Source organism: Schizosaccharomyces japonicus, assembly GCF_000149845.2.
Source record: "Schizosaccharomyces japonicus yFS275 unplaced genomic scaffold supercont5.1, whole genome shotgun sequence".
In the NCBI taxonomy this organism is placed as follows: Eukaryota; Fungi; Ascomycota; class Schizosaccharomycetes; order Schizosaccharomycetales; family Schizosaccharomycetaceae; genus Schizosaccharomyces; species Schizosaccharomyces japonicus.
Genome location: NW_011627860.1, coordinates 79,877 through 93,452, shown reverse-complemented (window position 1 = coordinate 93,452; position 13,576 = coordinate 79,877). Strand labels below are relative to the sequence as shown.

At 43.4% G+C, this 13,576-nt stretch overlaps 6 protein-coding genes across 6 annotated transcripts; 4 read left to right on the top strand and 2 right to left on the bottom strand.

Annotated features, from left to right (window-relative positions):
* Positions 1-325: 325 nt before the first annotated feature.
* SJAG_02144 (hypothetical protein) lies at positions 326-1,981 on the top strand (the record flags this gene model as incomplete). The annotated part of the gene is made up of 1 exon (XM_002173320.1): positions 326-1,981. The coding sequence occupies one exon, from the start codon at positions 326-328 to the stop codon at positions 1,979-1,981; it is 1,656 nt and encodes a 551-aa protein (XP_002173356.1).
* Positions 1,982-2,432: 451 nt separating this feature from the next.
* SJAG_02143 (hypothetical protein) lies at positions 2,433-4,103 on the top strand. Its single transcript, XM_002173319.2, has one exon. It carries the CDS (start codon positions 2,506-2,508, stop codon positions 3,406-3,408), a length of 903 nt encoding a protein of 300 aa, XP_002173355.2. The 5' UTR covers positions 2,433-2,505; the 3' UTR covers positions 3,409-4,103.
* Positions 4,037-5,489, top strand: SJAG_02142 (cytochrome b2). The gene has a single exon (XM_002173318.2). The coding sequence runs from the start codon at positions 4,193-4,195 to the stop codon at positions 5,408-5,410; it is 1,218 nt and encodes a 405-aa protein (XP_002173354.1). The 5' UTR covers positions 4,037-4,192; the 3' UTR covers positions 5,411-5,489.
* A 1,023-nt stretch (positions 5,490-6,512) lies between these two features.
* On the top strand, positions 6,513-8,680 carry SJAG_02140 (TDT malic acid transporter). Its single transcript, XM_002173317.2, has 2 exons — positions 6,513-6,703; positions 6,833-8,680. Exon 2 carries the CDS (start codon positions 6,847-6,849, stop codon positions 8,233-8,235), a length of 1,389 nt encoding a protein of 462 aa, XP_002173353.1. The 5' UTR covers positions 6,513-6,703; positions 6,833-6,846; the 3' UTR covers positions 8,236-8,680.
* On the bottom strand, positions 8,601-10,746 carry SJAG_02139 (allantoate permease). Its single transcript, XM_002173316.2, has one exon. The coding sequence runs from the start codon at positions 10,675-10,677 to the stop codon at positions 9,085-9,087; it is 1,593 nt and encodes a 530-aa protein (XP_002173352.1). The 5' UTR covers positions 10,678-10,746; the 3' UTR covers positions 8,601-9,084.
* Positions 10,747-11,043: 297 nt separating this feature from the next.
* SJAG_02138 (hypothetical protein) lies at positions 11,044-13,189 on the bottom strand. Its single transcript, XM_002173315.2, has one exon. It carries the CDS (start codon positions 12,832-12,834, stop codon positions 11,203-11,205), a length of 1,632 nt encoding a protein of 543 aa, XP_002173351.1. The 5' UTR covers positions 12,835-13,189; the 3' UTR covers positions 11,044-11,202.
* Positions 13,190-13,576: the final 387 nt, after the last annotated feature.

Here is a 13,576-nt window from a genome sequence, read left to right as displayed (position 1 = left end):
TTAGGACACAATGGCTAAGACTTATGAGAAAGTCCTTCACTACTTAATCCACAACCAACAACATCCAGAAAGGGCACTGGAGGATTTAATGGACATATAATCTACCTTAATTCTTATTAAAAGTTGGTATCAGTTCGCCGGAAAAATGTAACCGGTGAACAATTTTAGAGTGGGCCTCTTTATCCATGGTAGCATACATAAAAGCAATCAGAATTTAGACGAAAGATGCGCGAGTTCAAAGGACGTTGTCCATTCATCCTTAAAATTAACGGCAAAAGTGATTTGAACCTGGCCCGTAGCAATTCATTGATCACTTTTCAGCAAAATGGAAAAAAAAGAAACACAGCTTTCTTGCACTCATCGTGAAAGTGAGGAGTCAAACAAGGATGAGAAGTTCTTGAATAGTCTTGGATACAAGGAACGACTCCACCGGACATACAACTTGTTTGAGAATTTTGCAAGCTCGTTTGCTGCTTGCGATTGCATGAGTAACATTAGAGGTTCCTTTTACGTCGGTTTGATGGCCGGTGGCCCTTCAGCATACTGGATTACTTATGCAATCTCTTTGCCGCTAAATCTCATCTCTGCTGCCGTGATGTCTGAGACCTGTTCAGCACTTCCAGCTGCCGGTTCAATTTATCTCTGGGCCTCTGCTTCCGGCGGAAAACGGTTTGGCCGCCTATTTGGGTTTATCGTCGCCTGGTGGTCAACAACTGCTTGGACGTCTTTCGTGGCCGTAAATTGTAATTCAATTACAAAGTTTATTTTTGGAGAAGTCCCTGTTTTTGGTTCGTCCTTCAATACCAGTAGTTCGAGTATCAAGTTTCGCGCGGTTCAATGGGCCATCGCTGAAGGCTTACTTCTCGTTTCAATACTGATTAGTTATATCCCACCGCGAATTTTCCGTCACATATTTCGACTTTCAGTGGCCGTGATCTTGTTGGATTTCTTTTTGAATATGATTTGGCTTCCCATCGCAGTTTCCTCATCCTATGGATTCCGTGGCCGCGAATTTATGCTATCTACAAACTATGGTTTAGGAGAAGGTGTTTCACATGGTTGGTCTTGGTGTCTAACCTTCTTCTGCACCGCCCGTGTTCTTGTTGGATACGATGCTGCTGGTCATGTTGCTGAGGAGACGAAGGACGCCTCACATAATGCTGCACGTGGAATGATGTATTCGACGTTGGTAAATGGTTTGCTAAGCGCAGCTGTTATTGTGATGTTCCTCTTCTGTCTTCCTCCCACTCCACATGTTTATGAGCTACTGAAACTTAACCCGCAACAGCCTTTTGTCAGTTTCTATGCCGAGAGCCTCGGAAAGCATGCCCATGTGTTCATGAATGTCGTTGGCATGATAGGCATGCTCCTCGACACAACCATGGCTATTCTAGCTTCGAGCAGACTTGTGTTCGCTGTTGCACGAGATGGCGTTCTGCCATTTTCTGGGTTCCTCAAACGAGTGGATCGGGATGGACAGCCGAGAAATGCTGTAACCTTTATCTATGTGGTCGCAGCTCTTCTTTTGTGCACCATTTTGCCAAGCACGGTTGCCTTCACTTCACTCATGTCGGCCGCCGCAGTACCAACATTTACTGCGTATGCCCTAATTTGCTTTGGTCGCGTATTTTTATCTCGCAAATGTATGCCAAAATCGGCATGGTCATTGGGCCGCTTTTCCCTTCCTTTCTTGGTTATATCAATGTTTTGGAATTTATGGTCCTCTATCATTCTCTTATCTCCTAAAGCATTTCCGGTCACGGGAAAGAACTTCAATTACGCCCCAGTAATTCTTGGTTCAATCACAGTGTTTGCCATCATAAGTTATTTCGTTATCCCCTCTGAAAAATGGAACAGCTGTCGCAATATTTATAGAAGCGACAACGACAGAGGTGTGAAGGAAGAAACCGTAAAGGAACCAGGGGAAGTGCTGATTGTCGAGAAGACATCATCATTGTCTTCGGCTTCTTTTTCCGCTTAAAGCCGTCGGCCCTATGTGCTTTAAGCAAGTGGCCTCATATTATATTTTCCTTCAATTTCACTCATTATATGATTTCTGAATGGTTGCCCTTGCGCTATAATACTCAATTGAGCACTCTAATACATGGGTATACTTCAATTCCTTGGTTATATAGTTGTTGTTTTGTTTTTTTGTTACTCAATCTTATGTGCTTTTTTATTACCAATTCTTCCATTTAAATCGACATGCAAAAAAAGCGTTTTAATTCGGATACTGAAAAGAACAGTGCACTTAATACTGTAACAAGCAGACAAGTTCGGAACTGTTTTTGTTTTTTCCATACACAATAATTGTTTTTCGCTACAGCCGCAAACTTTATTTTGCCGACCAATCAATGTATGATTTTGATGTCACCTGCTAAAAGAAACACTACAAAAAAGCCGTAAATCATCTCCGAGGCACTAAGCGAGCCGGTGGCGCAGCATTGTAAATTAAACCTTCAAATAACACCGTTTGGCCGTTTATTCGAGAGTATCGTCTTCTTCATGAATCAAAACTCGTCGCAACCGCCTGCATACACACCGAATTCGGCTTTTGCTGACGCAGGGAAGGACCGAAAAACGGGCTTCGTCCAGCCAAGCTCTTCCTCTTCTGCCCCTCGTGCTCCCTCTGCTCTTTCTTCTTCTTCTTCTTCTTCATCCTCTTTGTCTCAAATCCCTCCTCCTCCTCCGAACCGTCCACTTACTCATACGAATGATGTCCCGCCCATTGCTTGCATTTCTTTGCACTCAATTGATATGATCCGCTTCACCAATGTCCCCGAAAGCATTTTTCCCGCTGTTGATATTCTTCTTCGCCAATTCTGGCCGTATGGAGTTGCGCGAAAGCGAAACTATGGTCCCTCATATGAATTTCGGCTCAATGGAACGCCATGGGAAGCTTCCGGCGTGTCCCGACACCTTGCACCGAAACTGGTGAAGGAGTTAATCGCTCTTATGGCAGCTAACAATTGGAAAATCACATTGACATGTAACATCTCTAATAAAATGGGTGCACTGGATAATTGGTTCTTTCGCTACACACCCGGTTATGCGCAGTCGTTGCCCATTCCGAGCCCGACATGGTGTGTCATCGATTTCAATCGCCAAGACAGAATCCGTATTATCGACGGTCCGATGGATCTTGTTACAGCTGTTGAGAGTGCTATCAGTCTGCACTGGAGATTGGGACTTAAAAAGATGCGAACAAGTAACGGTTTGTATCCGGAATTTAAATTGCGTGGTAATCCCTGGTTTCCTCACAGTCTTGAAACCATGGAGGTTCGCTATTTCTTAACTCAGTTGATTGAAGAGCTGAATCGGACTGGTTATCAAGTTGTGACAGCACTTAAAATATTCCGCACGGAGGACTATTCCTCCCCTGACAAGTGGGTTTTGGTAAAAATGTAGTTCATCTAATTCCTCTGCGTTTCATCAGATTTAGAAAAGATTAAAGCAATGCTCCCTATTCTTATCGATTGATTTTGACATTTTAGTGTCGCTACTCGCATGCTCTGGCCTAGGGTTTAATGCTTGCTTAGTTGACAGGGCGTGTCTTAATGTTCCCTTTCTGCTCATTTCCCTCAAATTCTGAAAGTAATGTTTTTTTATTTTGTTTATGACTCATCCTCGAATTTTCGGCTTACTGAAAGTTCATGAATCTTTTCGCTTAAGTCCTCTACAATGTTTACTCCTTCGCCTTCGTTTTTTGTTTCTCGCCTGTTCCAATGCTGCGCATCCCTTCATCATGGCTTGATTGAATTATTATGAGTCTTCTTAATCTTCGGCCCGCGTTTTCCTGGTTTTACAATATCATCTTCGCATTTACAAGCCCACCTCTCTTACTTCGTTATTGGTAACGGATACGGCATCCTTCGTCACCCCTTCATCATGCCGTTCTTCTTTCTGATCTTCATGGCTAAATGACCCCAAACGATGACAATTATTCGCTGAATTACCGTCTTACTACAAGTGCATCTCGCGTTTTTAATTTTGATCTACTCCACTCGTTCCTATAGCATCGTTTCAGCATACTATATACACCAACTCAAATCGTGACATCACAAGAGTCTTCGATATTTATTAAATCGATATACGATGCTCATTCTATCACCAAAGCTACTTAACCCTTTGCGTTCCTTATTTCTTTCATCTTTTTTTTCTATCAATAGGTGCAGGACAACGTTATAAAAATATGCCTCAAAAGAGTTCGTACACCGACATTGACAAGAAGTACCTACCCTGGTCAGTCTACCAGGAGGAGTTGTACGAAATGGGTCTTCATGACAAGAAGCCACCATTCACCACTGTATTTGACGAATGGCAGCCCCTTGCAAAGGAACGCTTGTCCGAGACAGCGTACTGCTACGCAGCTGGATCCGCCGGACGTGAAAGCACTGAGAGACGCAACACTGAAGCTCTCGGCCGGGTGCGTTTTATTCCTCATATGCTCACGCCGAAAGCTTCGACACGGAACTTGGAAATTGAGCTTTTTGGCGTTAAGTATCCCACGCCAATCCTTGTTGCTCCCATTGGTGTGCAACGTCTGTACCATTCAGAGGGCGAAGTTGCGGCTGCTAGAGCAGCTAGCAAATTGGGCATTCCTTACATCATGTCATCCGCATCCTCGTCTTCCATGGAACAAGTAGCCCAGGCTTCTGGCGACGGACCACGTTGGTTCCAGTTGTATTGGCCTGAGGACCCTAATGTTACCGTGTCAATGCTTGAAGCAGCAACGGCTGCGGGTTTTAGAACTCTTGTTGTCACACTGGACACTTGGAACCTCAGTTGGCGTCCTCGCGATTTGAAGAATGCTTACGTTCCGTTTTACCATGGTGTTGGTGATCAAGTTTGTAACAGTACCGAGGCCTTCTTAGACAAGATGAGATCGTTAAATCTTTCTCCCAAAAGCAACCCTCGTGAAGTTGGCAAGCATTGGGTGAAGCACATTTTCCCTGGATCACAACATGGTTGGGACGAGATTAACTTGTTGCGTAGACACTGGAAGGGACCAATTATCCTGAAAGGTATCCAGCATGTTGACGACGCGAAGAAGGCTGTAGAGTATGGTCTCGATGGCATTATCGTTTCCAACCATGGTGGACGTCAATTCGACGGCGGTATTGGATCTATCGAGGCATTAGAGCCCATTGTTGATGCTGTTGGCGACAAGTTGACTGTGCTCTTTGACTCAGGTGTCCGTTCAGGCGTGGATGTGATGCGAGCTCTCGCGCTTGGCGCCAAGGCGGTTCTCATCGGAAGACCGTTCTTATGGGGCCTTTCGTTGGCTGGTACTGACGGAGTCGTTCACGTTCTTCGTTGCATCATGGCTGACCTTGATCTTAACATGGGCTTGGCTGGTTACCACAGCATCAAAGAGCTCACAAAAAAAGACGTCTACTGGAAGGTCTAGGCTCGCAACTAACCAATGCCGACACCATTCATTTTCGCACCGCTTCCTAGTGAAAGATCGATCAATGCACGTGAGTTGGCGCGATGTGCGGGGCGACTTGGGAATACGTAGAAGTGTGCGGAGTAAGTTTGGGGCAAGCGATGTTCGTTTGTTAATCAGAAGACGTTAGCGTGTGGGTAGTCGTCGAAACGCAAAATGTAACAAGCAATTGCTAAGCGGGTTTGAGACTTGGTGCAACATTAACACCATGGCAATTAATTCTGCTCTCAAGGAAGCGTATTCAGCGTATATAGACCGGTCGAGAATCACACATCACTAGCGCGACCGCCGCAGCGAAGCAAGCCCGACCCAGCAAGGCCCAGACAAAGTTCGCAGCCCTTTGGAAACTAATGCGACGTGCGGGCGCGCTTTTTGTGCCCGCCCTCCCGCAATCGAGGAATTAGTCGTTCTCTGATTGGTTCGATCTGCGACGGAAACCATTTTCTCGTTCTCGACGCGCTCCCAGTCCCCTTCTCGTTCTTTCGACCCTATTTGCCGCATTTCTCCATAAACTGAGAAAAATTCGCTTCCACGTGACCGCGGCACATGTTCCGGTCACAGGATCGGCAGTTCCGTGGTTTCTGATTGGACCGAGAAGTTTTGCGAAAACTTTTCAAGTGCAGTTTTGGACAAAACCGAAAGAAATGCGACAAAATTATGGAAAAAAAGAAGTGAAGTGGGGGTTACTCAACAAGAGACGTTGTCCCCACATGAATCGAATACTTGACCGCGGGGTGCCGCGGAAGGGTTGCCGTTTAAGCGAAAGTCAAAGAACGTTCGGGATTGCTATCGCGTCCATTTCTGTGGTTAGTGCAGCACTAGAGCGGCCTGAACGACGCAAATTGGCGCATAATTGCCGGTTTTCGCATCCGCGCTCATGCGACGTACGCTCTTAAACACACGTATGCCGTGATGTTGCCGCGGCCACTAACCGTATGCCCCGCAAAGGCTGAAATCTCGTTCGCACGTGCCGAAGTAATTTTGAATGAAATCATGTTGATTATCGGCAACTAGCGCGCACCTGCGTCACAAGATTTTGGTTAACGAACGAATAAGAAGTGTGGAAGGATTAAGCGAGAAAATTCAAGGCCAGAACACAAACCCGTCGCTACGCTGCACCAACCCCATTTATGGCAGTGCCGCTTCCTTTACAGCGCTACTCGCATATTGAGCGCCCTTCTTTTAACATTGTAGCATCCGCATGAACAGCGTTACTATACTCTAGTGCTTCAGAATTAAGTCCCGGTTGAGAATGTGAGTGTTCCGTTGATTTTGCCGCATCATTTGATTGCCGCCATCGGCGAGAGCAACGAGAAGTTGGGGAACCAGCTTCCGTTCGCGTGCGGGTGTGTATGTAAACGTTCCAGTACTAACCAACGATAGACGTTTTTATCCCTATGGTTCCTCCTCTTCTAAAACAACGATACCATGAGCTGTTTGACCTGCGGGTTCGCGGACCTCGTATTCCTCTGAAAAAACGGTTGGAATGTTTCTCTTGGGCGTGGTTTGCTTCTAGTATGGGTACGGGTGGTATTGCCATGGTCATCAGTCTGTATCCTTATCGATTTTATGGTATGAATACCATTGGAAAAGTGGTATTCATTTTCCAGTTGTGTTTGCTGGCTACATATTTTATATGCATCACGTATCGGTTTGTACGGGTTCCTGGCAGCCTCCAAAAGTCGTGGACAAACCCGGCCGAAATGCTTTTCATTCCCACATCTTTGTTGTCTGTTGCAACATCGATTAGCTGTCTTGATCCATTCGCCTGGCCATATGTTGGCATATGGATGGTGTATTTCATTCGTGTCGTATACTGGATATTTGTCGGCGTTAGTTTCATTTTCGTGATGGGACAATTCTACACGTTGTATTCACGAAACATCTTTACACCGGAGACGATTGCACCAGCACTTGTTTTGCCCATTTTCCCTTGCATGATTTGCGGTGTTATCGCCAGTGCCATTGCTGAGTCCCAGCCGGCTAAGCAAGCGAAGGACATGGTTATTGCTGGAATTGCATTCCAGGGTCTTGGTTTCTGGGTGTATATTATGGTATATGCAGTGAACATGTATAAACTATTTATCTATGGTCTAATGCCGGCGTCTGACCGGCCAGGCCTGTTTATTTTTGTTAGTCCACCCTCTTTCACGGGGCTTACCTTGCTTGATCTCTCTTTTGCCGCTCGTAAAAAAAGACCCTATATTTTCGTGGGTGAAAACTCATCTGAAATGTTGGAGTTTGTGTCATGTTTTATGGCACTGTTTATGGTTGGACTATCCCTGTTCAATTTCAGCATTGCGTTCGTGTGCATGGTAGCTGGTTTTTGCAGCAAACAAGCCGTAAAGTTCAAGGTGAGCTGGTTCGCCATGGTCTTCGCTAACGTTGGTCTTGTTATGGACATTGATGAAATTGGCCGGTCAGTCAATTCAGCGGCAATAAAAATGGTAGGCGAGATTGCTGGTGTCGCTATTACAGTAGTGTGGATTGCACTATTTCTTATGGCTGCGCGTGCTGTGTACGTGCAGGAGATCTTATATCCAGGGAAAGACGAAAATTCTAGCACGCTGTCACACGAAGTTCTGCAGTACTACTCCGCACTGCAAGAAACCGTGGCTACATACAACATCCCTGCACCCCAGCCTGGTGGAGATCCCTCTACGGCCGCATATAACGCAGACATGGCTCCTATTGATGAAAAGAAAGATGGAGATATGAGCAGCGCCTACAGACGAAACTTTTACCCTGCAGTGCATGGAAATCCAACGCCCGAAGAAATCATTTAGACAACACATTGACTGGTGCGAACACACAGAAATCGTGCATAGACCGTTCGCGCTCTCCTTGTTACCCCGAATTCCAGCGCACGCTCATTCTCTCATATACAACATCTTCCGACCGTGATAGACTATGTTTTTGTGCTCATAACTTGCACAGGGCTTTTTACTAAAGTTCTACTAGTTCTGTTTTCGGATTGCGCTTTACGTAACAACCGTTCGGTACTTTTGGCCCCGCATGTTCCGACTCCATCTTGCTATGGTCGGTCATTGCATGAACAGTGTTGTACATCCTGAAGAACCACACTTACGTTACTAAAAAGCGTCTACTACTCGTCCGTGTTTTTTTGAGTTACATCTGAAGACATCTCATGTTTTCTATAATTTTCTTTACGCATATTTGTGTCATATTATTAATAAACATATATCTCTATATGCTAATCTAGCACCGCTATTAGTAATTATTGCTCTGTATGTTGCCTTATACGCGTAATGGTTGCCGGATAAAGGGAGCATGTACATTATCTCTGCTACCACTAAAAACGAATTGTTAGATAGGGACCAGCAGGAAGAGCGGAGTAAATTGGGCGGGCTATAAACATTTGTTAAAGGCGCAGTAAGTGAATTGTATATTCCTATAAGTATGTCGTAATCTACAATCAAAAAGAGGGTGAAGCGCGCCGTGTAAGCAATGTGATTATCCCAAAAGATTGATCATTGAAGGAGAAGCCAAAGTCGCAGATCAAATGTGAATTGACTAATGCGCATCGACACGACGTTATTTTGAGAATTAAATAGTGAGGTTTATTGTGCACCCATGCCGCAGTTATTTTTACAGAGTATGCGGATCCGAATACTTTACCAAATATACCGAAACGCAATCTGTTGCCGATCTGTGTAGTCCATGAACTCCTCGTTCTTTTTATATTGACCGGTACCAGCATCAAGCTCCTTTTCCTCTAACTTGGTTCTTCTGCGGTTTTCATAATTGTAGTAAGCCATGAGCAGAAGGCACAGGATGCACACGACGATGGAGGCAACAAGCATCGACTCCATGCCCATGTTATAAGTGGGTTTCTGGCTTGATTTAAAAAGCAAAGGCGAGACGATGTTTCCAACTGCGTAAAAACAGAAAATGCTCGCGTTAACCACTAGCTTTTTCGTGTACCCAGCGATGTTCGAAGCTGAGATAGACAAAAGCATGACGAACGTAATTGGTGTCGTGTATGTTAACCACATACCGACCATGCGGCCCCACGGGTCCGTTGACGGAAGTTTCCATACAAGGCAAGATGCGAGAATGAGCAGCCAAGTGCCAAAAACTGCGATGATTAATCTTCCATTACGGATGTAATTACACCAGAGACCGGTGAAAAAAAGGAACACGATCATGAATCCACCACCAGGCATGTTCATCAATGTCGTTTTTTCTTTGCTGAATCCGCCTAACGCTTCGATAATGATTGAATTGAAGGCGCCAATACCATTGGTGATCATCCACACACCGATGGCAAACACAATCAACCAAACTTGAGGATCCAGAAGTGCTTCCCAAAGCTGTTCTCTCTTGAATATTTTATTCTCGACACCAGTACGATTTTCACGAACACGCTCAATGGCAATTCTGCGCTCGCGTTGTGTCAGGAACCGAGCCGTAACTGGATTACTTGGAAACAAGAAGAAAAAGAAAACTGACCAGATGATTGAGGCGCCGCCAATGATGATGAAAGTAAATTTCCAGGTAGGCACTTTTTCATTTTGAATGTGAGCAACTCCGAAGTTGATCAGGCCGCCCACAATTGCTGCAACGCCGTTAAATGAGGACCAGAACAGTGATCGTGCGGGTTGTTCCGTTCGCTTGTACCACATACTGGTGATGCTGACGAAAGCTGGGCTGACGCATGCTTCGAAGACACCCATGAAGAATCGACAAGTTGCGAGGCCGGAAAAGTTATGGCATGCCGCCATTAGAAGCACCATGGCACTCCAGAAAAACATGTTCACAAATAAGAAGCCTCGAACACCTGTCTTTTGCATTATATATGCACCGGGATACTGGGCAACAAGATAGCCCAAGTAAAAGATCGTTGTGAGCCAACTGTACTGAGAGCCATGAAGATGCGTATCTGTATTCATGCCGAATAGTGCCGCGTATGAAAGCGTCACCTTGTCCAGATACTGAATCATATAGGTGAGAGCCATTAGTGGCATTAGGACAAGGTCGATTTTACGGGAGACATGTTTAGCCTCTTCTTTTGTGTATGTAAAGTTGGTATCGTCCAGTATTGCCAAAGCAACATCGGCAACAGGTTTTTCGCCAATAGCGGATACCTCAACTCCCCTTTCTTCATCAATGGGTGACTCGAGGACTGTGGTTACAGCAGGTTTCTGCTTCTCCTCTGAATTTGTCTCAGTCCAAATGGACGAAGAACTTTTTGATTTATGATCCATAAAGACGAACGGCTTTCAGGAGAAGAGCGCGTGTTTTTTAATTCGGATTCTATTTTATGGCTAAAAAACCGCAACTTCGCGATTTCTCGGAAGAAGTTTGAAGTAATTGGTGGATTAAATAAAAGTTTTTAAGCGGTCCAATAAATCTTGTTAGAGGGCTTATTGTATCATGAGCCCGAGCCTTGATTTGTTGAATAAGCGTTAAATTTCTCTTGATTAGCCTATTGCTCAAAGCCCCGTAGTTATGCTTTTCAATCCGTTGATGAGCAATTACGGCGAGCGGAAGAGTACATCACGATGATATAGCCTTGAAGGGTCGCTGCGAATTGTTTTTTCTATGCATTGTGCAATAAAAGTCCATAGTCTAAAATGGTTAGCAAGTGAAAAGTAACAAGAAGTTTATGTAAATGCTAGTTTCATTAATCGACAATAATTATTTAACAAACATAAGAATTTTGTGGTCGTTGCACAACATGTTCGATGTTGATTTTTCCAATGAATGATCCTAATAAGAAACAGTGGTCTTTAAAACAACCATGTGTTTAGCAAATCAAATGCTGCCGAATCCCCGGCACGAGTAATTTGTTGTAGACTCTCATATTCTTCATCGTTTTGAAGTGACTTTAAAAATCGTAGAAACTCACCTAATAAATCACAGATCTTTGAATCTATGTTCAACAAATCACGCTGTTGAAGAAAAAAAGATATGTGACTGGTGAGATCGTCTTGGTAATAGAAGTTGTGTTTTATGCAAATCGGCATAGAACTGAAAGACTCTAAACCTTGAATACTGACCTGTCTCATCCAGCAAAAGCTTTTAGATTCATCGAAAATAGAAATAGTATGCTCTATTTTCCGCATTGAGCTGCTCCCCAGCAATTGGAATTGATATTCATACTTTCCGTTTTCTGCATCATCCGTAAACGGATAGTACCGATATATATTCGTTTTAATCCGAAAAAGCAGAAGCTTAAATATTTCAAAACGAAAACTTTCGGCGCGGTTTGAAGTCATGTTCAAACAGTTCTCAACTTGTAGGCTAAATTGAGTAATACCCACGTTGAAATCTTCGTTTTTGTTCGTGAATTTCTCTACTGACAAAGAAAGATGGTCTTTTTGAACTTGCAGTCCAAATTCTAGAATTTGTCCTAAGAGCTTTTGATATCTCCATTCTTTCTCATCCGCCAACGTATCCTCAAGCTTAGGAATAAGCTGACCATCCCACTCGTGTTGCACCCATGGGTTGTTCGAACGAAGAACAGCAACCATGGCATCAAGCTGACATAGCGTCGTCCATAATTGTTTGTAACGCCGTTGTACTGTAGGTTGGTTTTTCATGTTTGTGAGTCCTTTGATGGACGTTGCATAATGTATTGTACTGCATAAGTCCAAGTTCAGTTGCTGCGGAGGTTGCGTTAAAAAAGAATAATAGGTTTGGACAACAGAGGCTTCGAGGTAGTAGACATCAGGGAGATGACGAGTATGCACCCGAAAGTCTTCAAGTTCTTCCATTTTTTGCTTTATTCGGCTCGACAGTGATTTGGCCGAATCATTGGTTTCCGCAAAGTATTTTTCTATTGCCTCGGGCAAATCCGTTATCGTTAATGAGTAGTGGAAAAGCATCAAAATGAGCTTTAGTCGGCCGGGGTGGGGAAAACTGGAGGCACTAACCAGTCTGTGCATGTCTTCCCTTATAACTTTTCTATCGATGATAGGAAATACTGTATCGAACCTTTCAATGTAAAGATCAAATATAAGTTCCGACACAGTTAGCGGTGGAAGTAAATTAAAATAATCATTAGGATTATTGAGGCTCGTCGATGATACCTTTGGAAAAAAGTAATCAAAGAAGAGCCTCGGCATAGCACGACTATCTTCGGCCATTTGAAGCAAGACAATAGGTTTGTAACAGTGAAATTTTTCACCAGTCAGCAAATCCGCCTCTGTGTCATGTGTCTCCTCTGCAGGTTGTAAAGGACGAATGTTAGTTACAAGCCTGGTATCAGAGGGCGTTTCATAAAAGCAACGATCCTCCACATGTCGTTCCTTGCAACGTGAACACGGTAAGCAACGATCACATTTCAGTTTTTTAAGTCGGCAATTAAGGCACGATTTTTTGGTACGCTGACGACGCGGTTTTTTCACATTAAAGGACATTTTTTTTTCTGTATAAATACAGGAAAACCAAATCAAAAAAAAAAAAGAATGAATTAAATCTCCCCCAAGATTTAAGAGACTAGAGTATGTAATTATTGGCGTTTTTCTTCTGCTTTTATGATATTCCTATTAATTCATCAAAAAAAAATTTTTAAACGTATAGGAGTCCGATAAATAAAAGTATTTATAACAGTGTGTATGTATGGGTTAAAGAACAGAGGCAACAGATGGTTCATTTGTGTGATAAATTTTAATCTAGGAGGTTGTCATAACGAGATTAGGTTAAGTTTGATACGCACATGATCAAAAAACAAACACTATAGTGGCGACTCCAACTAGAAATGGTGTGTTCACCTTATAAGAATTCATTGTCAACGCTTTTTAGAGTTTTATAAAACTATATGGCTGTGAGGACGTTTTGTGTTTGCTTCATGAATTAAATTTTGTTTTTTTCTATTTCTCATAAATAAAAAAAATCAAAGAATTAAACATTTTTTTAAGTGTCGTAAGCAAAAGGATATTCATTCATCATTGTTAAGTGTAATACTGGGAATGCTACATTGTCAAATACAGTTACAAATCCGAACACTGCACGAAGTTGTGATCTGTCAAACAACATAAGTAAATAAAAAAATTAACGACTTTGATGCGTACACATCCTCATCAATTTATGAATTGAAAGTCACCTGCGAGATAAAATAAAAAGCAAAACCTTTTAAGGATGGACGCGCAAAAAGGATCT